This window comes from Chinchilla lanigera, unplaced genomic scaffold, assembly GCF_000276665.1.
Source record: "Chinchilla lanigera isolate Chin_1 unplaced genomic scaffold, ChiLan1.0 scaffold00005, whole genome shotgun sequence".
NCBI lineage: Eukaryota > Metazoa > Chordata > Mammalia > Rodentia > Chinchillidae > Chinchilla > Chinchilla lanigera.
Window position 1 is genome coordinate 23,311,118 of NW_004955406.1, and position 25,485 is coordinate 23,336,602.

Sequence of the window (25,485 nt, forward strand, 5' to 3'; positions counted from 1 at the left end):
TGGGCTGTTTTATGGGATGGAGAAAAATGTAACCCTTACAAAGGTGATATTTTACCTCTAGGTTTAAGGAAAACCCCAGAAGGTAAGAAGGCAGGGAGATGCAACAGGAATACCACGAACATCTCAAGGACCTCCCGAGTGCCCTGCAACGGGCGGTGTGCCTTCAGTATGTCACCTCATTTTACATGGCAGGTAGCATTTCTGGAAGATCAGGCAGCTAAAAGGCTGGCAGCTTGCTGGCATATTAATGAGAAAGAAAGGGTGGGGGGAGTTTAAAACTGGGATGCCTGCTGTGTTGAGATACCTAATTAGAAAACAACGTCATAGTGAATTAGTAGGGCAAGTCTCTAGCTCTGCCAGAACTAAAATAAATGGGCCACCAGAGAAATCACAAAGCAAAATCTATTATTGTCCCCGTGGTTCTGGTGATTCCAGGCACGAGTCAGCGCTCTGATGGAGACTGGGCCTGCATTCTTAGTGTCGTGCTAAACAAAAGTCCTTCCCGACACACCTGCCGGGACACTGCGCAGAATCCTATTGCAGTCAGAAACTGTCACAGTCCTTGAACTTCCCCAGATGTAATGAGGAAACATTAAGATAACTCGTCTCCAAAACAAAACACTTTGATAAGGTCTCAGCAAGAAGAGAATATTAGAGATTCTTTCATAGAAAATTTTTATGTAGAGAACCTCTGATAGAGAGATTGTCTTTCAACTTGCTGAGCTTTTTCATAGAAGAGAATTGTAGCTTCTAACTGGGGAGTCTCAGAAATCCGCTGTTACAAAGACAGTGCGTGGTGGCACCCTCTGTTAGTTCCGCCTCTCACTTTTCCATTTATTCAACCACAAAAGCAGAGGGCCGTCATAATGAGCGGAAAAAAGGCGATGTAACACTCCAAGTAAGAAATACTACATACCTTCAGGGGACAATGTCTGTTAGGGAGCAACTCAGTGGCAAAGGCTGGAAATTATGCAAGTAATTACAGCCTAGATTTGGGCTAGGATGACACCTGAATGCTAATAAGCTGGATATTTATTGTGCAGGTATTAATGGTGCCATCGATTTTGAGCCTGGGCATCTGTATTCTAGGATGAGTGGTATGCAAGATAGAGTAGAGGCAAGGAGACCAGTTAGGTGAGTGTAGTCACCCTTGTCCACTGAGAAGTCCCTTACTGCCTCATAGGGTTCCCTCCTCCCTACCAATAGCACCCAGGCTTCCACTTCACCTCTTGGTTGAAAACTGGTCTTTCCTTTGTCACAAATGAACTTCTACTGGCCAAAACTAATGAATGCTTCCTTAGTTTTTAGCTTGTAAAACCTTTCTATTCCACTTGCATGGCTAGATACTAACTCTGGCTGGAAACTTCTCTAAAATACAGTCTCCTGCTGGCTTATTTCAGGTTGTTGCTGTGATTCAGGCTTTTCATCTATCTGCCCATCAGTAAGTACTGTGTTCATAAGACTTTTAACTCGAGGTGCACTGTGGGAAATGTCTTGCTTATTTACAACTTCTACAGCTAAAGTCCCTCAACAGCAGAAAATCTATTAATATTAAACAGAAACCCAAAATAGAGAACTTTCTGGAGGAAATTTTATCACTATATTTGGCATCAGTACTACATTTTAATGAATTTATCTCTATCTAAAATGAAGATCCAGGGTCCAATAAATAAGGTCCCTTTCACCTTAACCATGTTTACAGCTGTGTATATTTGTGGCACTGAGTGTTTGAGATGAGAGGCAAAGTGACTGTCTACCTTGGGTGATGTTTTGCTAAAGTCTTTTAAATTACTCTCCTTGGTCCCAAAGAGATACTCTGCTTTGCTCTAGTCTCTCTTAGTGAATTGTTGATTAAAATTAGAAGGGAAGCTCCCTGGTGGCTGGAATTTTACTTTGTTCCTTGTTGCTTTCAGAGACTTAGAAAAGTCCCTTGCACTGACTAGAAAATTATAAATACATGTGAAGCAAATGAATCCTTCTATCTCTTTCTCATTTGGGTGATATAGGCGATACACACATGCTGCTGACTGGTTAAGGCAAAGGAGATAATAACAACAACTTTGGCTAAACTGTGGATGCCATAAATTAATAGATTAATTAATAGAGAAGGTCAGTTTAGGATTTATCAGCTTCAAATCTTATATAAACTCTTTATTCTATCCAAAAGATCCAAATCCTGTTAGAGGGGTACAAAGTTTGGCATTTACTACCATGAATGAGGTAAGGTTTGGGGACATATTCAGTCAGGCCCAAACTTGGCTGAATGTGAACAAAGACTTTCAAATTTGAGTTGACGTCTTTCTCTTGAGTTTTTAAAGTTCAGTACAAATGCCTTAAAATTTGTAGATGACACATTCTTCTCTGATTGAATTCTGGTCATGTTTTTTACAAAGTTCAGTTTGAAACTTCCAAAAATATAGTAATCTAATAAAGACCTCTTCCCTGGAGGTCTACTTGAGGTCTGCTCTGATTGTTAGGGTCCAGTGCAATTTGCTTACCTATTTGAACCCATTGGAAAATACAATGAGTGTATTCTACTTCCTTCAAACTGTTTCCTAATGAGTTGTGCTTACTCTCTCCTTGATGAAGGACAGTGTGAGTGTTCAGGGATACTGCACTTGAGACCTCCAGCCGGATTCCAAGTCCATGTGGCATTTATCCATGTATTCTGGATGCCCTTATGAACAACAGGCAAGAGCACCTACTGTCCCTATACTGAGCTTTCCCCAACATTTCATTTTAGATTTCACTGCTCATACTCAAAACAAAAGCCCCATCAGTCACTGGTCCTTATACCAAACAAGCCTTTATACTGCCTTCAGAGTTGGGGTCAGGTAAGTATGGCTTTTTGAACATAGACACAATTTTTTTCCCAAAAAGCAGTACCAAATGGAGGATGCTTTGTCCTTTGTTTCAGATATAAACCAGTGATTTACTGCCCCCTTTGCAAAGGATGACCGCACTGCCATCTACCCAGCCCAGCTTGCTGTGAGGACAGAAAGAGGCGCGCTCTGTCCTGGGTGACAGTGACCCCAAGTTATGGTCAGGCACCAAGAGTGGAGCTTTTATCCCTCTACTCTCAGGTGCAAGGGCTTAGGATCAATTCTTGCTAAGCCAAAGCCATTCCTGGGGGGCTGGGGATTTAGCTCAGCGGCAAAGCGCCTGCCTGGCAAGCGCAAGGTTGTGAGTTCGGTTCCCGGTACCGGAAAAAAAACAAAAAAAAAAACAAAAACAAAACCAAAACAAAGCCATTCCTAGAATATGTTCTTAAAGGTGAAATTTGTGTATTTACAACTATAAACAGTAGGTGACAAGATTTTATTCCTAGAGGTTCATTTCACAACTGATTTCCTCTGGAGGATTCAAGGGAGGCTGTGCTAAAGTCTTTAACAGATATGTGACAGGTGTGTTGTCAGCTTTTTCCTGTAGGTAAGGTAAATGTTTGCTACCTATTATTCCGATTTTTTTTTCATCGTGCTCTCTGGTAAAAAAAAAAAAAAAAAAAAAAAAAAAAAACCTGAGAATTTTATTTGTGTATAGAGGGGGCTATGTTTTTGGGGAAAGTCTCAAAACAATTTTTAAGAGAGACCCTTGGTCCTGCCCCTGTAATATCCCTCCCATCTCCAGCCTCCTTTTTTTCTTTCTTTCTTTAACATATGTTTTAAAATATTTACTGTGTGCCTGGAGCTGTGCTAAGCACAAGAGCACAATGGTGAGCATGATTAGCATGTCTGTATGTAATAACTTTTAACTACTATACCAAAATACCTGAAACAAGTGAATGTTATGAGAAAAAGAAGTTTATTTAGCTCACAGTCTGGGAGTTCAGAGTCCAAATGACAAAATACCAGCTCTGTGATGAGAACCTCCCCACGCCTTTTGGCCCTTTGTAATGGTGTGAGCGCATCCTGGAGCAAGATTACATCTGGATCCAGGAAACCAAGGGCACAGGAAGGGCCAAGCTGACTCCTGTTGCAAAGCGTTCTCAAGAGCACTACCCAGAGATCCCAGGAGAAATATCTCCATCTTTCTGAGGACACACCCTGGTGACCTAAGGACCTCCCACTCGTTCCATCCCTTAAAGATTCCAGCACCTCCAAATTCTGACACAGAACAGACCAGACCAACCTCAGAGCCTCTGGAAACGAGAACTTTGGTGAGGGCACAATTAAATCATATCCTAACCATAGCATTTCCATTACGCTAACATCATAATGCAGCGAGAATCTTGGGTTTGGCATCATAATATTTCTCTCTGTCTCTGTCTCTCTCTCTCCCCTCTCTCTCTCTCCCTTCCTTCCTTTTAGTCTCTCCCTCTCCCTCTATATCTTAGTACATGTGCATGCATGTGTGTGTGTGTTGCTGAGTACTGAACACTAAGCTATATCCCTAACCCTTTGCATTTTTATTTTGAGACAGGGTCTCGTTTAGTTGCCCAGGTTACCTCAATCTCTCAACTTGCCATCCTGCTGCCTCAGCCCTCCAAGTGGTTGGGGTGACTTAATTTTTTAAATCAGATGATGCAGGGGCTGGGGATTTAGCTCAGCGGCAAAAACACCTGCCTGGCATGCGCACGGTCGTGAGTTCGGTTCCCGGTACCGGAGAAAAACCAAAAATAAAATAAAAATAAAAATAAATCAGATGATGCAGGCCTTATCTCCCACCTGTTTGAGCGTGTGTGGGCCTGGCTCTTGGCAACATCTAACCTCATTCTACACTTCTCTCCCATCCCAGGGACGTTGCAGATCTTTATCTCCCTTTCTCTTATTAAGGTCCAAAGTCCTGTTAGTTAAAAAAAAAAAAATACACAAAGTCCTGTTAGTGGTTTCCATACTTTCTGTAACATGGATATTTTTTCTTCAAATGATATTTAATTTGAAAATCAAATATATCAAATAGACAATTCAGAAACTACTCCATGTCTGTGAAAAAAACAGGGTAGAATGCTGACCGCCTCTCAGATCTCCCACTTTCTCCAGAACCTTGAGAGAATTCTGCTAAGCTTGCTGTGAAACCACCATCCATGGCAGGCTGGCTGGCACTGTGGAATTGTGCTGGGGCTCAGCCTCTCAGGCCCCCAACCAGGCTGAATGATAAGTCCAGGGTGAGCTATCACTCAGGCTGACCCTCAAGATAATCATGTCTATTGTTTTTCTGTACATTTTTCAGCGGTCTGCCCATCAAGCTCAGAGTGTATGGGAAAAACCGCACACCCTCATCACGCCCATCTGGTGCTTCACATCGTGCCCCAGGCTACTGCAAAGCCATAAAACTAGGATTCAGTTTTCCAAAGACAGGCACACAGGATGCCTTCCCTTCTTAAATGCTGTCTCTCTTTTTCTTCAGTGCTTGTGCAGAGAATCCCTCTCCCCTTAGTGGAACCAGCAGGTTCTTACCTTGCAGTTCAGGGCATGGGAGCTAGATCCTGTAATGTGGTCAGTTCTCAGATACTTGCAAAGAAGTTTGCAAAGTATATGAATAAGGGCACATACTGCAGAGAATCTCGGTGGTCCCCTGTTTGTCTTGGGAAAAGGGAGGGGAAGGGTATGAGAGAGAGAGAGAGAGAGAGAGAGAGAGAGAGAGAGAGAGAGAGAGACTGAGAGATTGAGATTTCTAATTCAGACCTAGCATAATTTCACCATCTGCTGGAAAAAGTCCCCATGGCACAAATGTGCAGTTTCCTGCCTTTTCACACCCCCGCAGTTCCCACTTCATTGCTAGCAGAGGCTTTCCAGAGCTGAACATGTTTGAAAAACTATTGATTTCAGCTAGTATTGCCTCCTATGCCCCAAATCTTTCCCAGAATTTAAGAGAAAGGGGGGACAAGATGTTTCTGTTTTTGCTGTTACTTGCTTGTTTTTAGGTACATTGTCTTTTCCTGAATATAAAAGCAAAGCATCCTACAGTGCCAAATGCTGGGAAGGAAATAGACCCATAAGCTCTCACATATATTGCTGGTGGGACTGTACAGTAATGGGTGCAAGCACTTTGCAAAGATACTTTGACACTTTTTCTTGTTTGTTGACTAATTATCATTACATATATTTATGGAGTAAAACATAATGTTATGTATGTACAATAGGGAATGACAGAGTCAAAGAAATTAACATCTCTATCACTCAAATATTTATTTTGTAGTAAGAACCCTTAAAATATAATTATGAACAATTTTTAAGTATATAACACGTCATTATTAGCTATAGTCACCATGGTATGCAACAGATCTCAAATAACATTCCTCCTGTCTTACTGAACCTTTGTTTCCTTTGACCCATAGCTCCCGATTTCCTTTACCCACCCACCCCCAGCTTCTGGTAGCTGCGTTCTGCTGTTTCTGTGAGGTCAGTTACTTTAGATTCCACCTATGAGTGGGATCGTGCGGGGTTTGTCTTTCTGTGCCCGGTAATTACATTTAGCCTAATGTCTTCCAGGCTGATCTGTGTTGTCACAAATGACGATATGCCCATCGTCACTGTCTGTTCATCTGTCAGTGGACACAAGTCGATTCCATCTTTGCGGTTGTGCATAACGCTGCAGTGCACATAAGAGCATGGATTCTCTTCTACATGCTGATTTCAAATATATACCGTCCCAAAAGTCAAAGTTGGGTTAACGTTTGAAAATCAGTCCATGTAATTCATCATGGCAGCGGTATAAAGAAGATGTTATACAACTTATGCTACAGATGCGTAAAACCTATCTAATAATATTGAATAGTCATTTTGTGATAAAAAGTATTACCAAATAAGGAATAAAAGAGAAGTTATTGAACCTGAAGAACATTTCTGAAAAACATATAACTAACATCATGTATAATAATGATATATTGAATACTTTCTCCCTTGTTTCATAAATAAAGCAGAATTATCAACATCACACTGGCTGTCCCAGCCAGTTTTACAAGGGCAAAAAGTGAAATAAAATCATTAACCAACATTGGAAAGCAAAAAGTGAAAGTCTATTTTCTTCATAGATAGCACAATTATTTACCTAGAAAAACTCTTTTAAACACTACAAAATAAAGTAAATAAAACTAATAGGTGAATTTATCAAGATTTATTACATAGGCTAATTTTTTTTGGGTACTTTTTAAAAAAATAATCATGTGAGACCAGGGATACAGCTCAGTGGGATAGCACCTGCCTGGCAAGTGCAAGGTCTTGAGTTCAATTTCCAATACAAAAATAATAATAATGATAATAATAATAATAAAACAATCATGTTTAAAGCTTATCTGTGCTTAAAGTTACTAAGATCTTTTTTCTATTAAAAATGATCCTATGAGTTTCCTTTTGAAATAAAAAAATTGTTTCCAAAACAACAATGGATTCGTGTACTACACAAAAGTGCTAACACGTTATTCTAGAATTAAGAAGATGCATCCAGAGAAGAAAAACTCAGTCTTCTTCTCATCCACATACCAGTGCCCCTCACATGCTAAGCTCCTCTTACTACATAGTCAAATGTAGATCAAAAGGTCTTTTCTGATAGAAAGGTTAGCTCTCAATTCAGTGTCAGCTAACTAGATGATCCATGCAGCACCAAGCCAGAGTATCACACTATGAAAGACCTACCTATGGAAGCATGAGAAGTATGAAACATGTCTCTCTCTCTCTCTCTCTCTCTCTCTCTCTCTCTCTCTCTCTCTCTCTCTCTGTCTCTCTCTCTCTGTCACACACACACACACACACACACACACATAGCATAGACCTCCCAGAATCAGAATCACCAGTTTCTGTAGCATGCCTGGCCCCAGAAGTTGTCACTGTCTCCGGAGACAATACAATTCCACCACCATGCTCACTTGAACAGATTCTACCTCAAATTTCAAGCTCCAACTCAAAGTCCAGGCATTGCAGCTACCTGACTGGCAGAACTCAAGCTATGAGCCTGCTCTATGGCTGCAAGGGAGGCTGCCAAAGCAAGATTGTACCCTAGAGCCTTTCTTTCTATAATGGCATTAGCCATGGAGGAAGTGGAGGGAAAGTAGGTCAGATGCATAAAACTCGTACTCCACAGAGGAGAAATCTGAGTCTTGAAGAAGTCAAGTCACTTGCTAGGGTCACACAAAGCATTTACAAATCAAAACTAATTTTCCAAGCAAGCTTTGGGAATTAGACGGAGAAAAATTTCCCTGCATTTTTGAGAGAGATGAGTGGTACAATGTCCATTTTTGATGGTGTGGTTAGTATCCCCAGAAAGCACCTCTGTTTGAGTTTCTTACAAAGCCAGTGCTTTACTGAAATAATTGCCTTGTTCATATTTGGTCTTTTCCAGCTCTGTTCCCATGAGGGTCATTGATAATTTTGAGGTTCTCTCTGATTATGGAAATCATACAAGTAGACTAGCACTTTGCAGTCTTGTCCCCTGAGTACTGTGTAAGCCACGCTCTCCAGAGCATACATGTGACATGGTAAAGATTCCCCTCTGGGTGGCCACCAGGGCTGCTCCATTGGTCATCTCTGCAGTGTTCCGGGAGGCAGTGTTGGGACCGCCTTGGAGAGGGGGCCGCTTTTCCTGCTCGGTTGAACGGTCCTGGGGATGGTCAGGGTAGTAACTGTGGTGGAGAATGAACCTGATGTGCATGTTGTTCCATGCTGAGATTCTCCAGTTACACAAGGCCGATGTGAACAATCCAGGCCATTTCTTCAAATTGCTTCTCCCCTAAACACCTGCCTTCTGAAAGCTCCATATCGTTTGTTTCAAACGATCTCTTTCGGCTGCTTTTTGAGAAGCTGAGACGCTGATGGAATGCTCTCTCTGCACCTCTACTTGGATGTAATAGAGCATCAAAGGATGGATCACACAGCTGAAATTCAGTGACAATATTGAATGGATTCCTACAGTTAGAACTTGCAGGTGGAGTTCCAGGACAGCGATCTGGAGGCAGGCGTGGTGAGGAGAGGCTCAAAGGCACATTTGCATACAGTACTTTTCCATGGCTAACAGGTAAACTGTGTTGCATTCTCGCATTGAGTGAGGCAATGAGCTAGTTCTTTGAAAATAACCGTCCTTCAGCACTCTGGGAGGCTGAAGCAAGAAGATGACAAGTTTAAGCCCAGCCTGGGTAACTTATCGACTTGTGAGACCCTCTCGCAAAATAAAAAGGAAGGAGGGGGGAGGGGAAGGGAAGAGGGGAAAGATTTTTTTTTTTTAAATCATTCTTGGCATGCTCTCTGCTACTCAGAATTTCAAATTTAGACATGCTAGATTCAGTGATTTGGGCCCAGGGAGAACCATTTCTGCTATCATCACAAACCTTGGAAGCCCTTGGTTTTAAGATTCCCCCAAAAGAGGATCTGAATCTCGGTCTCACCACTTTGAGCTCTACTCACACACGTCAATTCAGATGCATAACCGCACAAAAGAAAATACAGAATCCATTCTCTCATTAATGGGTGTATTCATTAGGAAAAGAAGAAAAGAATAAATGCTGCCAGTGAGAATAGCCAGTATTTAAGGACTTCAAAGGCATTTTTGCTAGAATATGCTAAAAGTTTAAATAATGAGCAATAAATCATCTGAATCAATAGGTTCTAAACCATACTGAGTGGAACCTGGGTGTCTTTCTAAGGCATCCCTCAGGGCCAGCTCTGAACATGGTAATTATCTCACTGGCTGCATGTTAACTTGCAAAGGAATGGATGAAGACAGCCCATCAAGCAAGGCCTTGACTTTGAAGCAGATGCACCTAAAGATATAATCAGGCCTGGCTGAGGTGTGACCTTGGTCAGGTCACATCCCTGGCTTCTACCTGCTGTCCTGTGAGGAGACTCAGTGTGATGATCAACAGATCCAGAATTCTTAGATCCCTATATGAATTGTATTCTCTTCAATGTTTACTTCCAAAGACAAGAAAAATCTTTAGGATTACCTTCATACCGCTGTCTTAAATTTGGTACATAATTTCTCAGTGACTGAAACCCCTAGCTGTTGCAGGATAAATGTGATTTGGGGAACTGACAAAAGACACCCACACATTCCAAAACAGGCATTTCATTCATTTCACCCAAGGGCTTTGTGAGCACCTTCTAAGAGGTGGGTACTAGTGCCGGTAAAACACAAGTGGATAAGTCAAAGATTCTTTTTTTCTCTAGGTGATTGCAGTCCTGGGACAAGCTTGTAAAATGTGCTGCAAGTGGGTTTCGTGTGTGACCTGTAGATGTTCCCTAGGTCTAGCTATTCTGACTGGAGATGATTAAAATGAGCCATAGATCCGAGAAGCCAGTAGTGGACTTGGCAAACATGGAGACCTCTCTCTCTGTCTACTATCTTGAAGGATTTCTGATATTTTCTGACTCAGAGGCCATAAGATCTGAATCTGTAACCAATCCCTTCTCCCGTTCCTACCCTTTTAGTACCTGCTAAAGATCTTCAATTCCCAGAACCCCTCAAAAGCTTCATGGTTGGTAACAGAAGATTGTTTATAAGCATTTCCATAAAATAAATTACAGAGACCGTATAAGGCAGCCATGCAGACAAGTAATCACTTGTACTGAATCCCCAGTATATGTTAGTGCCTCGTGAGCATTCAGAAGGTAGCAGCTCTTTTTTATGATCAGACCTGCAGGGAGGACACTAGTCATTGTACTGCCTACTAGAGCTGATATGGAAAGTTTTCTGGTGTTGGAAGGAATCAATGTTGAGGTGGGCAGAGACTTACAAGTGTGTCTTAAGTGCATATGTAGTTCTGATGAAGAACCACAGTAGGAAGAAGTTGGTTAAGGCTAAGCCAGCAGTCTTGCCAGACCAGAGGATGGAGATAAGGTCTAAACTAAATTTGGGAGAGAAATTTTCATTGCTTCAGGTCAAAGAAAGTCTCACTGTTTGATACTAGAAATTATAAGAAGGTGGATGGATAAAGGATGGTTTTAATTGGCCTATCATGATTGAACAATATTTGGAAAACCACAGGGTGTAGGGATGTTGTTATAAAAAAGCAAAAGCTTAACACTTGGAGAACACTTTAGTGCGTATAATAGATCTTGAACTGGATTGATAGGTGGTCTCCTAGAAATGAAAGGGATGTTCCCTTCCCACACACATGTGGAGTAAGGCTCTGACAGCTCAGAGGCTGCAAACTAGAGGCCTTGATTGTCATACATATTTCTTTTGACCTGGACGGTGGTATGGTTTGGATCTTAAAAGTCCCCCAAGGGCTTGTATGCTGAAGGATTAATTACCAGCCTGTGGTGTTTGGGGGACAGATTGGAATCTCAGGAGGTGGAGCCAAGAGGCAGGAAGTTAGGTCATTGCAGGTACACTCTTGAAGGGAATATTGGAATCCCAGCCTCTTCCTGTCTTCTCTTTGCTTCCTAGCTGCCAAGAGATAAGCAGCTTTACTCGACTACATGCTCCGTGCTGTGATATTCTGTGCTGACATACACCTGGAAAGAATGGAGCCAAATGACCATGGACTGAGACCTCTGAAACAGTGAGCCGACATAAATGTTTCTGTTTTAAAAGTTGTTTATTTCAGGTATTTTGTCACAATGACAGAAAACTAATACAATATGTTTTGCAATGAGAAAGTTTCACCTCCCTTTCTGGTTTTTCTCAAATATCAGAAGATGGAGATATACAGTCATGAAACAGTCCACTGGCTTCAAGTACCCACTATCTTCTATAACTATCTGGTGCCCAGGGGAGAGGGAGATAATAAGCAAATGCTAAAAATCAAGAGACCACCCTGTAGGGGATTGAGGCTATTTACTACTCTCTCCTCGAAATACTTTTTTTGTTTCTATAACACCTTCTTCACTCCCCTCCCACTCTCCAACTGCTCTTTTTCATTTATTTTATACAAATCCTTTCTCTTCCACTGCCCTTAAATGCCAGAAATCCCAGGGCACTATTCTTTTCCATATTTACACACTTTTCCTGCTAAATCTCTATTCCTCCCAAGGTTTTGAATCACAGCATGATAGGTTATGGCATGTAAGTTGGGGTGCAGAAGCACAAAATGAAAGGGTTCTGGAATGATATTTTTTTCTCTTTTATTCTTTAAGTGACTTAAACTTTTTATTTTTGAAATTATGGTTACTTTGGAAACATGAAAATATAGAAACACAGTGGTTCTTCATTATCCAGTTTTATTTTTTATGATTTCAATTACCTGTTCTCAACCATGGTCTGAAAATATTAAATGGAAATTTCCATAAATAAATTAATCCCTAAATTTAAAATTACATGGTAGTCTCAGTAGCATAATATGAATCATCCCTTCCTCCAGTGTATACACTCAGTAGTTGCTACTTGCCTGTTAGTCACTTAGTAGCTATCTCAATTATCAAATCCATTGCGTGGTACCACAGTCCTTGTGCTCAAGTAATCCTTATGCAGTAGCACAACACAGTATCACAACTCCTATGTTATCATTCCACTTGCTTCCGTCTTATTACATAGGCATTATGTCATCTCACATCATTACAAGAAGGATGAGCACAGTACAATAAGGTATTTTAGGAAGGACTATATTCAGATGTTTTAGTAAAGCACATTCTTCTATTTTATTATTATTGTTAATCTCTTACTATTCCTAATTTAGAAATTAAACTTTATCATAAGGTACTTGTGTATAGGAAAAAAAAACTATATCCACAGGGTTCAGTACTACCTGATGTTTTGCGGGTATATCCACTGCAGGTATTGGAAGTACCTCCCATGGGTAAGGGGAGGGCTACTGCATACATAAAGAAACACCAATTGCCTATCATCAGAGAGAACCATGATTGATATTTTGCTCATTTACAATGGAGCCTTCATCACTCTTTCCTCATAATCTTACTATCCTATTTATTTACTACTTTATTTTCTATCTTTTTTACTATGTCTTCTTCCTTGCTACATCCACAGGTCCTGTTACATCCACATGACATTGATTCACTAATTTAACAAGGACTTATCCAGTTTTTCCTCTGGAATGTATGAGAAACCGGATAAGCCTCTGTTAATTAGTGAGTCAATGACATGTATATATATACAAATTTATATCAGAGCTAATACTTTATGCACAACTGTACATTTTTAAAATTTAGCCTTCTATTTGGGCATCTCGCTGACTTGTTTAAAATCCCACAGTCACTTCTCATTAACCTTGGCACGAACTCCTTACTTTAGCCTTGAAGCTGTCAGTCTTTGGAAAGATACACAATGCTAACCTTTGGGGCTCAGGCCTCCCCAAAACCTTAGCATTCACCACAGCACAGCTTCAGGCTTCCCTCCCTACTGGCCTACACCTCGTATTAGGACCTGGTAGTATGAGTGTTATCTATTTGAAAAAGCCTCATAACTTTTGTTATTCTTGTTCAAAATCTGCCTTCTGGGTTTGAACGTAAAATGCGTAAGAACAAGATCTGAAAGTGTCTTGAGCATCATTCCACCTTTGTCAGGGCCCGTTCAGTGCCTGGAGACTAGGAGGGCAACAAAGCATTGCAGAGTTAATCAGCTTTAAAGAGCATGCTTATAAATATCAAAAACTTTATAAACATAATTTTAATGAATGCACATTACTTTATTGATGTGCCATACTATTCTTGAACATTAGCCCACAGACATTTAGGTGTGTCCAGACTTTCACCTTCTGTCCTCTAATTATCTCCACAGGTTCCCAGTAGCAGATGACGGCATTATAAGGAAATGAACAGGTTTTGATGGGTGCCGCTAAAGTGATATCTGGAAAAATTGTACCGACTTGTACTTCTACTAGCAGTAGAAATAAAACAAAAATAAGAAGAGCTTGTTACAAAGAATTTTGGTGAATGTTTTATTCCCCAAATATCCAATTTTCCTGAAAGGAAAGGATTGTAAATCAGCATGTTTTGTCGATTTGGAGAGAGCTAACTTATTAGGCCTCGGATTAGGCTGCACTGTGTCTGAATGCTACCTAGCATTTGTGGTCTCAGGGCCCAGTAGTGGAGGCAACTCGATGCTCCTTCCAGGGTTAGAGCACGCATTTGGAAGAGGTATTAAGGGGGACGCCAGGTATCCCTTCACCTTTGTGGTAAAATGGAGTCTAGCAGCCTGGTTCTTCCGTTTTCCTAGCCATATGATTCAAGTCTAGGGTTCCGGCTCTCCAATATCAATGTAGAAGAAGTCCTGCTATGCACTAGGGAAATTTCTAAGCAGAAGTACAGGCACTGTGGATTCAGCAGACAGGTTAGTGTAAGTCTTCTCATCTCCATCTGTTTCTCAGCGGTGAGGTCATCGGGTCAGTGAACAAAGGGGAATGGGAGATTTGAAAAGCTGGGTGAGTAAATAATGTGACGGGAATTTTTGGAAATACTGAATCTCCCTGGAGATTTTCAGTCATGGTCTAAAGTGAGACTAGTCAGCAATGGGGGTGATTTCATCCAGTTCCAAGAAGTACATACGATTAAACACAGACACAGGGCACAGTTGTGCTCAATAATATTTAAGATTTTGTCAAGGTAGTTCAGCAAAGGAAGAGACAGTGGGGGAAGTGGGAATCACAGCCAGGTCCAGGGATGAATGCTGAGAAACGAGTGGGACCAAACGATTAGGGATTTTGAAGCATTATCTAACTCAGGGGACAAAGTGGAACTAGAACAATAGGAAATAATGATTGCAGACTGTTGATAATTATGCAACAAAGGAACTGGAGCTAGAATGCAATCAGCTTAATAGTTCACAGGTGGGAAGGAGAGTGGCTGAATGAACAGTTCAGCATTTCTAGAGCGGTAGTTATCTGGAACTCCCCAGAGACCTTCACAGGCTCTGTCAGTGGAGGAAACTAGAAGGCGAGGGAAGTGCAAGAAGACAAATAGCTTGCAGTGTCAGACTGGCTCTGAGATGGAGGGCAGCTGGGTTTTCTTAGCGGTTCAGAAAAGACAGAGATAGTATTCCTATGTCAGCGGTACCTGTGTTGCTGTGAAACTCCCGTTCTACAGCAGGGGAGGGGCTGGCGGGTCAGGGTCTCTTAGGGTGAAGTTAACTCAGACTAGTCTATTTAGGGACTTCAGTTCTCTTCAACCATGCAAGGACGTTTTGAGTTTTTTTAAAAGTCACATCCTACTACAGTTATTTCTTACTTAATGGCTTGCCTGCTTAATAACTTAATGACTGCTAGGATTCATGACTGAGGCATGCCGTTTAGACTTATGACTCGCCATTTGGTTTTTTTGTTTGTTTGCTTTCCCGGTACCGAAAATCGAACTCACAACCTTGCGCTTGCCAGGCAGGCGCTGTGCCACTGAGCTAAATCCTCAGCCCCTGCCACTTGGTTTTATGACCTGAATTTTTTTGGTTCAGTTCTGTACATCTTGTTGATAGAGCCTCAGTTATTTTCCTTGTACAGTACACCTTGTTTATCCAGTACTATAATTTTTGCTGATTGTCCTGTATAGTACTGTACTGTTGTTTTATGCTGTTATACATTACAAGGCCGCATGTAGGAGTTACCCAAATAAAAGCGCAGTCATCAAGTTGGAGTTTCCTTCGACCATGTATTTGTTAGGAATATGGTAACGTATATGCCATACACAATTCCTCGTTCAGTGACCAACTCGCTTAACGACCTGGCTGCAGGAAGGAAACTTGGCTATTTAATGGAGTGCCTGTAGCTATTGTATTTTAGCATGTTGTGTAACTAAGCATAGCATTCATGAAAAGACATGTCTTCAAAATATGTATTATTTCTACATCTGATACTAAAGAAAAATAAACTACTTGATATTTTTTGGAGGTTGCTTTTTTGCCTTGATATCCAAAAAATAGTTTGCCTGCTCCAATGCAGAAGGTAGTGATTTGGAGCATGTCTTATGAGACCTGTTGATCACATATGATACAGGCAGAAAAGCTGCACCAAAGGGCCAGAAAAATTTGTCAGTGCACTCTTGTTACTGGGCTCAATTCTAAGGAATATTTGCTTCCAACAGGGGACAATAAAACTGATTCATTTGGAGTTGAATTCTCAGATATAAACAAACTCTTTAGAAGAGATGTTACCTTTGAAACATTTTGGTATGTAGAAAGGTCTTGTATCATATGGGTGTACATATTTTCTCAAGGGTTCTGTGTGGAAACAACTGAACAATAAATTATTCTTGTCTCTGTGATTGTTTTGTTTCATCTTTGTCTTACACTCCTAGCTAGTAAGCTCCTTTGCTATATACGTTAGCTGACTATCCTCAAGGAATTTACTGCAGAAGCAGGCAGAGCAGTGGCTCCAATAATGTCGAGGGTATTTGGCAAGGCATTTCAATTTTGCAGAATTAAGCATATTCATGGTTCTGTGATATCTCGGTAATATTTTAGTTTCATTGGTTCCTTGCAATGAGCGGCAGAAGCTCCTGCATTAATGAGCCCAAACTTCACACCACAACTTCCAGCAGCATCAACTCTACGATCAAGGTAACCTTGAAGAACTCATGGAAGCAGCTGTCAGTCAAGGGCTCATGAGGAAATATAGGAACAGATGCTTTACTTTGCTAACGATCATACTTGTATTGCACGCTTTGTAATCACTGATACTGACGAGCACTTCCTATATCATTTCGATATTATAAAATATCCTGGATTTTCTGAGTAATTTTCAGCCTTGCCTTTGCCGACATGTGGTGATCAGCATTACCTGAACCCAGCTGTGATGACTTACTTGGTGGCTGCTGTATTTTAGAGGTTATTGGAAAGCCTGTGTTAAGAGAAACAAATCATCTTCATTGAGCTATTCTGATAAAATGATGTCTAATATAGATATTCCTTGTTTAATGACCTGTTTAATGACTGTTCGGACTTAAAACTGAGGCGTGCAGTTCAGACTTCTGACCCACCTCTAGGACTTACGACCGTCCTTTTCGGTGTGTACAGTTCTGCACATCTTGTTTATGGAGCCCCAATGCCTTTTTTGTACAGTACACCTTGTTTATAGGGTACCGTGATTTTTGCTGATTGTACCATACAGCACTGTACTTTTGTTATACATTACAATGCTGCACATCGGAGTTATAGAAATTAAAGCAAAGTTATCAAGTTGGAGTTTCTTTTGACCATTTCTTTGTTCTAAATATTGTAATGTATATATTACATACAATTCCTCATTTAGCGATCAATTTATGTAACGATTTAGTCGCAGGGATGGAACTCAGTCGTTAAACTAAGTGTCTGCATAACCATATAACTGTAAGGTGTTTTCTCAACATTACCTGCTGCTGCTTTACCTAGATGCTCTGAGACTGAACTTAGGTAGAAATGTGCTGTATAAAGCACCACAGGACTCTAACCAGCAAGTCGCCCACTGTCTTTGGAGACAATAAAAGTACATTCTTTTATGGATTAGGAGAATCCACAAGGGGTCCATCACTAGCCCCGTTTGCTACTTTGGAGGGTAAACGGTAACTAAGTACGTTAACCCAAGAACAAGACGAACCAGTTGGATTTCTGAAGTATAATCATTAGCAGGCAGACACTGGGACTTCCTCTTCGCCACTAACTCCTAAGGTACTGAGCCCCTCTGCTAAAGCAACCTCCCCCTTTGAAATCTTTCAGAAGACAACACTTCCTGAAACCACAGTGCAGTCACTGTGTTGGAGGAACGGGCATACACTGACATCAGAATCACTGCCCAGAAAACCTGGGAATAAATGATCTCATTTCTAAACTTCCATCTCTGACGGGGGAAGTGTCAAGTAGGAAGGGACTAGCTGAGCAAAAGTTAAGCAGAAACTGAAACAAGGATGGGAGTGGGGAGAAGGCTGAGAAGGGAAGGGAGAGGGAAGTACCCTGCGAAGACCTGGGCCTGGCCTCTGCAATTAGACCAGAGCTCCCCTCTCAAAGCCACTACAAGTGGCACTTTGAGTAAGATGCTTGGAGCCTGGTCAAGTCTCAAATTGCTCACTAACAAGACAACAATTACCGATGAATAATAGTGATTATTAAGAGGCCTTTGGCGATACCCGCCGTCCGACACCTTGTAAGAGTACAGATGAAAAGCAAAGTACCACGGTAGTACTGAAAGGAAGAGGCTCTTTCACTGGAATTGAAGGGTTAGTGACTTCTGATGATAACATTAAGAGGACACGTAATCTTATTAAATATAAGTTAACTTAAAACATAAACACATCCCCAATACTGACATTGTGAATTATTAGTATTTCTCTAGCACTAGTCTCAGGTGGAACTGTTCAATATATGCCTGGCTTCCTACACTGGAAGCTGTTCCCAAAATTCACTGGCACGTGATAAAATGAAAAGTAAGAAAACAGGTGATAAAAAATTAAATATATTAAAATATAAAGATATGCAACAATGATCTCAAAATTCAAATTAAAACCAGACCAGAATATTTACATGTTTATTAAATCTTTACAATCAGTAATTATAATCAAATACACAATTATATACAAGGATTATATACAATTTGCCCAGACTTTTACATCACAGTACATAATTTCCCTTAGAAATATTGTATACATTTATCACCAAACAATAAAACCCAACAACAGTAGTGTTACAGCACCTGTTAGTACAGACATCTTTTTCATAAATTACATCATAAGAAAATATACGGCTGTAAATTGGGCTTTTAAAAATGTCTTTTATAAAATCTGAACATACAATGTTTCATTCACAGAATGTTTATTTTTCTATGTTCTGACTGAAGCCTTGTGCATAAAACAACCAGTTGAAATATTTACTAAATTCTACCCACCCCCTCTAAAATTGTAAGAACTATTTGAAGTACTTATGCTGAGCTTTCTTTATGATGAATTTGGCATGGGGTCTGGTGAGAGAACGCTGGCATTGCTATAAAAACAGTTGTGTGATGGTAATTTCAATCTAAAAAAAATTCTCAGGAGAGTGACTACATTAGAGAAATTAAAATCAGAGAGTGCACAATCTCATTTTAAAAATCTCTAAAACTGTGAAGATAAATTGAAAACTAAAATCACAAAATAATTTGTTCTGAAACAATTATGCTCTTTTTAGAAGCCTATTACAGGTTAAAGAGAAAACTTACTCAAATAAGTATCCCATCTCAAACATGTCTAGTAATTTTAATTCTTTTTCACTTAAAGCTTTATGGGAAAAGTATTGCAAATTAGGGTGTGTCATTTCAATGGACTTTTATATGCAAAATAACTATAGCTATTTTATCTTTAATAGGCAAACAAATTCAATTTGAAAATACCTGAATTAAACACTTGCTTCCATCTTTTAACTTTCAGCTAAAAGTCTTACTTGATTCCAGGTTTGTAAACATTGTATAAATCTTTCTTAGTCAAATAATTTTATGGCTGTGGTGATCTTTTCAGCTCTATTTCTAAGCAGTCAACATTTAACTGAGGTAGACCAGATGTTTCTAAATTCAGAGTCTGGCAGAATCCCCTGAACCTTTAGCAAGTAAATAAAGTATCTACGAAAGGTATTTAACAAAACATTTTAGGTCGGGGATGTAGCTCAACAGCACAGCACCTGCCTAGCAAGCGCAAGACCCTGGGTTGGATTCCCAGTACCAAAATAACAAACAAAAAAATGTTTTAAAAATCTGATGCTGCTGGAGTTTTTTAATGAACTCAAAAACTACTTCATCACAGTATAATGGTGGTATTCTGAAGCTGAACTTGTATCTTGTTTCTTACCTAGGGAAAACTGGTGTAATTTCTTCTGGGTATTAAGTATAACTAGCTACATTTTTTTCTTTTTTTAAAAAAGGGTTTAGTTTTCTAAACAAGAGAATGATTTGCTTCTAAATCTCAGTAAAAGACAACGGCTCCCTCTAAAGGCCAAAGAAAGGGAGAGTGGCAGTAAGCTGGCTTTTCCTAGTGCATCTGTCACAGGATCCCTCATGCCATTAAGTTCTCCTTGTCGGAAAAAAAAATTATGTTGTTTAGATAACTGAGAAGAATTAGACCTAGACAACAATGGCTCTGAGCTACACATACAAAATCAAATCAATGTACATAAGGCTTCTGTAATCAAAGTCTTACAGGAACATCTGCTCCTTTTCTCCAAGACCCAGTCCTATCAATCAAGGCAAGTCAAGTAATTAAGCTTCAGCTATTTTGGCAGCTTTGCAATTAAAATGAACAAAGCACTATGTCTATCTTTCTGTAAGCTGTATGTATTATAGGTCTATCTTCTTACCTCAAATTTGACATGCAGAGGGACTAAAAATATCCATTTTGGTGTCAAGTTTAATTAAGGGCCGATAAAGGCCTTGTTATACTACTATTTTTTTCCCTTCCCCAAGGCAAATTCTCTATTAGATTTATTACTCACTGACCCAATTATGTTTAGCTGGAATTTTTGAAGCAAGTAGTTATCCTCTTATAAAAGAATATTTACTTGGGATCTAAGACATACTGTACATGAATATACATAACTACAACACAGCATTGCTGTTCTTTAACAACTCCACATATAAGTTACTCAGTACCTCAAAACCATGTTTTAGGAAAAGGTCATTATGTAATATCATGGAAAAAGAAAGGAAATCAGGCTTCACAAATATTCCTTTGGAACTGATTAGTAGAAGTTTAAAAAATAAATAAAATGAGCAAAGCCATGATTTCAAACCCAGGCTGTCTAACAATATTAACAATAAACATTTTAAAATTTAAATGTGGCCAGCATCAGACTGCCACCAAGAGGAAAAGGGAAAAATTTTTCATTAAACTACATGGCTATGCAATTTATTTCCTACTATGTAAATTTTTTGTACAGACTAATTTTCAATTTCATATCATAATGAATATTTGTTAAAATGGGAATAAACCCAAAACTCATGATTCAACATAAAATATGACAGACTCCTTAGGTGTAGCTTTAGAAACCAAAATTTCAGAGAAGAAAAATAGTAGTTACCCAAGGAATTTCAGATCACTACCATAATTATATCATGGCTTCACAAGACAGAAAAGTGGAATAAAATATATTCAGCTGTTGGTGATATGGGCCTCTTGGCTCAAACTGTATACTAAACATGGGGTGGACTAAGGCTGATGGCTGGAGGTAATCACCTCACAGCAAAATGAACTGCAAAGATTCATAATCTACCCCACAAGGATATATGCTAAGTTTCATTTCAGAGCTGTCCCAGCTTTGCTTATGGAAGGCCCAAGGGGAAGTTCACAATGCAGCGTTATGGTTTCTCCCTTGCTCCATTTCACAGAAGTAACCAATTTTCAGATTATGTCTTTTGACCTGGTCTCACTGATTAGTCTTTAGGTAGAAAACTCACTAAGAAAGTACACTGGCTCCACCTTTAGTTTAGATGAAGACACTGTTAAGAGGGACAAACACCAAGTCATCTTGATTATCTGCCACTGAATGAAGCAAGTGATGAGCAGAAACTGTTACCATGAATGCATCTGCTTTATAACCACTTAGGTCACTTAGAGTGTTTTGTTGTTATTTTTCGTTTTTGCTTTTTTGGGGAAGGCAGCATAATCTGAATGCCACAATACCCATATGTATCTTCCCCAAAGTCAAGCTTCCTTTAATTAGAAAGCTATAAATTCCAATTCCTTACTCCACTGCTAACTGAGTTTTTCTGTCTACCCAGAGACAGTAGAAACACAGCTCCCAGGAATTCCCAGTTGCCTTTCCCTGGTTGGGCATGCTGCAAGTTGTGCCATGCTGTCGTTTGAGGGGGAATTGTGAGTTTCCACTTTTGATGGGACAGTCTAACCAAGGTCAATTTTAACGCAACATGCTCCAGATTCCTATGCTAACTACCTCTCCCAGTCAGAACGTGGTTGCTCATCACCATACTTAAAAAGCCCCTTGGAGAGCCTGCGTAGTATAGGGTGTCTCTAACCACAGTTTACTTTTTCTTTTTAAATACCTACCACCACATTTTTCAGTGAGTCATAGTTCATCCTTCTCCATCATTTCAAATGCTTCTATATCTTCATTCCAGTCTGCTAATATGGAATCTATAGGCTGGACCTTTTTACCCCAGCTGGCATTAGGACTGGAGTCTTCCTCAGTTTCTGACTGTTCTTGAGGTTGGTTATCTAGATCTGTACATTCACCATCCAGACTGGTAGGCTCCTGGCTTTCCGAGGGATTAGAAGTCTGTTCAGCAGGGGAAACTGCAGCACTGTCAGGGTCTGCTGAAGATGAGTCTGCGTGAGAGCTGAGAGAGCTTTCCTCAGGAGACTCTTGATCAACCAAATCAACTGCCTGAGAAATTGATATAATCTGTTCAGCACTTTGATTCTGAGAATCATTTTCAGAGGAAGACTGTTCTTCATTTTCCATTTCAGGATCTGTATAAAAAAAGAAACATTTCATGCTACTCTCCTCTCAAAAACCTTACCAGTACACTTAAAAAGCCATACTATTTCTCACGATACAAGTAAGACATAAAAGGTTAACAATCATTATATTAATGCAGAACAGTGAACTGAAAAGAAAATGATTTGTCTTCTATTAATGTAAGCAATATTTCCTATACATTTGCTCTGTAAAATGTGTCAGTGTTTAGAAAGTAAATGCTTCAAATTAACAACTGATAAAACAGGCTTCAATGCATATCAGTAAATGCCAAGAAATACATTAAATAATTTAAAATGCACAAAAATGTGTAATGTTTACCTAAAATTTATTAAATACCTAAGTTCAGGAAAGCATGCACATGAGAACATACCAAATAGAATAAGCTGTAAATAGCATGTATCAGTGTGTTGGAAAAGCAAAATTAGGGTAACTAGTAAGCCATGAATATTCAGATAACACGATTTTGAATGATTATGGGTATTAATGCGACTGATCAAAATACGTTCACAAAAACAAAAACTGAGATTTACAAAAATACTATTATTTTATGTCTACGAATTATAAAACATAACATTCTAAACGCCACTAACAGCCTGCAAAGTAGGTTAAAGCTTTAGTAATAAATATACAACGAAAGCATCTCATTTAGCGTTCCATAAGTGCTTAAACAGCTTTGAAGCCCACATGGCACATCCTGCTCAGGCTGCGGCTCAGTCTCTATCACTGAGACACAGCCAGCCAGCGGGGCCAGCTGTTCGCTGTGCATGGTACTAACAAGAAAATGACGAGCAAAAGCAAAACACTATACCTGCCCTTATGCATCTTGTATCTACAAATATTCACACAAAACGAACAGAAAAATCCAACTGTGACAGATGTTTTGAGAGCAAGATATGTGGTGTTAGGAAAGCATATACATAAGTAAGGAAATTTAATGGTTTCTTACAGAGATAATAATTGAACTGGGACTTAAAGGGTAAGTAGTCTTTCGACCAAAGAAAGGAAGATGGACCTACCATAAAGTAAGAAACACTAAAGGAAAGTGCACATGCAAGAAGACAGAGGTGGATGAGTGTGTATTCACTCTGCTCAGGCAGGATTACCCGAACAGGGAAATTTATTCTTAGGTTTGGGGCGGGTGTGTAGGTTGAAAAGCTGAGGAAGAGTCCTCATACATCTGTTTTCTGAGCTGTGGAAGAGGTATAATTTAACTAGACAGGGAAACCATGGTGGAGCCCAAAGAAAGTAGGGAGCTGGCTGCTGAGACAATATTTATGCTAGGTACTATAAGTTCCAAGAAGAAAAAAAAAAAAAAAGAAAAACCTTCAAGTTTCTTTCTGGATGATATTGTTCTAGTTTAGAAGGACAGGGTTGTTCTCTCTAGTAAGGAAGAGTGTGCTTATGACTAGAAACTCCCCTAAAGTTACATATGACACAATACTATTTTTGGAAATCTAACAAATGCAATAGGGTAAGAAAATAGAACAATTGTAAATGAGGAAAAAACTGTTGAATTATACATATTAAAAGATCGTGAATATGGATGAAAACTCAAAGCAATTCTAACTTTAAAAATACTATTAAAATTAATAAAAGAACTTGGTAAGAAGGACTAAAATAACTGAATACCAGTAACTCCTGTGTAGTGGTAATAACTAGCTAATAATAAAACCATATATTCTTTTCATAATAAAAAAAAGAACTAAATTCATTATAAGAGGCATAAGGCTCATATTGCTTAATACTATGCAATCATAAAAACATAAAACAAGATCTGATTAAATTTATAGGTATGTTCCTGGAAAGTCAATATTTAACATTTTCCTAATTTATACATAAAGTATGTAATTATATACTAATTTTAAATGAATCTCACTTCTACTTTTTGTTTTGGAACTATATAAAATCATCTTCAATTCTGTGTTGAAGAATATATGTTAAAGAAAAGTTAAGTAACTTTTAAAAGAATCAGCCAACACTATATAAAACCTGCACATTATTCTCAGTCTTGTCTTGATTACTTTACCCTGACTTATCCAGCTCTTAACTTACCAATTTGTTTCTGACCTCATTACTAACTTTATAGATAAGTCTACCATATACAACTTTGCACTACTATTTAGATCTGCCATACATCACTTCTTCTGAGGATATTTTTCTCAACTAGTGATGTATATATCTGCTCTAGTAATTTATATATCTGCTCTAGTTATCTATTTATATATCTGCTCTAGTTATAGCCTACATCTTAGAACTCTTTAGCATAGATACACACTTCCATTAAAGCAAGATGAAGCTCAATGAAAAATATGCCTATCGATAGAAATATTGTGAGTAAAATTAGGGAGATACATACACTCTTGTATCTTGGAAGAAATGTGAATTGTTATTACAACTTGCAATATTTATCAAGACTGAAAGATCCATATTCTTTTTGCCAGAATTCCATTTTAGTAAATCTTAAAATTCTAGACAAGTAATTAGGATGATTTCTATATCACTGTATAGTGACAAAATAAAACAAAAAGACCCTGGAAAAAATATGGATAGTCAATAATAAAATAAATAAATTATGCTACACTTGTACAATACTGATTTCACTATTACGTGAGATCACAGTCTTAGGAGCCTAACTAATAGAACTTTAAATTTTGAAAGGGTATACCAGCAACAAAGAAAGAATGGAGCATATTTTAAGACACCAAGAACATAAAATCATTGAGTTTTACTAACAAACGAAGAAGGGAAGCTTGGCAAAGACTTAAAAGACTAGCTCTACTACAATCATTCATTCATGCATTCATCTATACAGTGTTTATGGAGAGCAATAAACAGAAGAACTATATAATGGAATATGAATACCACAGAACTAGATTAAAAAGACATCTTTACATTTTTAGTAAGAGAATAAGAGAATGTTTCATATAGAAGGTGGCATTTTAACTGGGTATTTAGGATGGCTAAACATTCTCTAAGGCTGGGAAACAGGAACTGATAAGGCATTTCCAGAAAGAGGGAAGAGACATGCAAAAAAAAAAAAGCATGTAAAAACAAGCTCTGGTTAGAAAAGGGTGGGTAGGTTAGCATCAATCCTGTGAATAAGAATGTTTAGGATGTTCCTCTCTACACAAAAGCGTGCCTGCCTATATACTAGATTTTTCTCCTTGGGATCAAAAACTTTCTAACAGTAACCTAGGTTGTACAGTTCAACTCTAGCATGGATTCATCCCAACCCACTTCAGT

General features: G+C 39.1%; 1 protein-coding gene across 2 annotated transcripts in view; it reads right to left on the bottom strand.

Moving 5' to 3' along the window:
• Nucleotides 1–18,282: 18,282 nt before the first annotated feature.
• Nucleotides 18,283–25,485, bottom strand: part of Edem3 (ER degradation enhancer, mannosidase alpha-like 3) — a 71,883-nt gene continuing 64,680 nt past the window's right edge. For both annotated transcript variants that reach the window (XM_013521605.1, XM_005375059.2), the window contains exon 20: nucleotides 18,283–22,232. In XM_013521605.1, coding sequence (XP_013377059.1) covers nucleotides 21,829–22,232 — 404 coding nt within the window. In that variant the 3' untranslated portion in view covers nucleotides 18,283–21,828. The remainder of the gene's footprint in view (nucleotides 22,233–25,485) is intronic.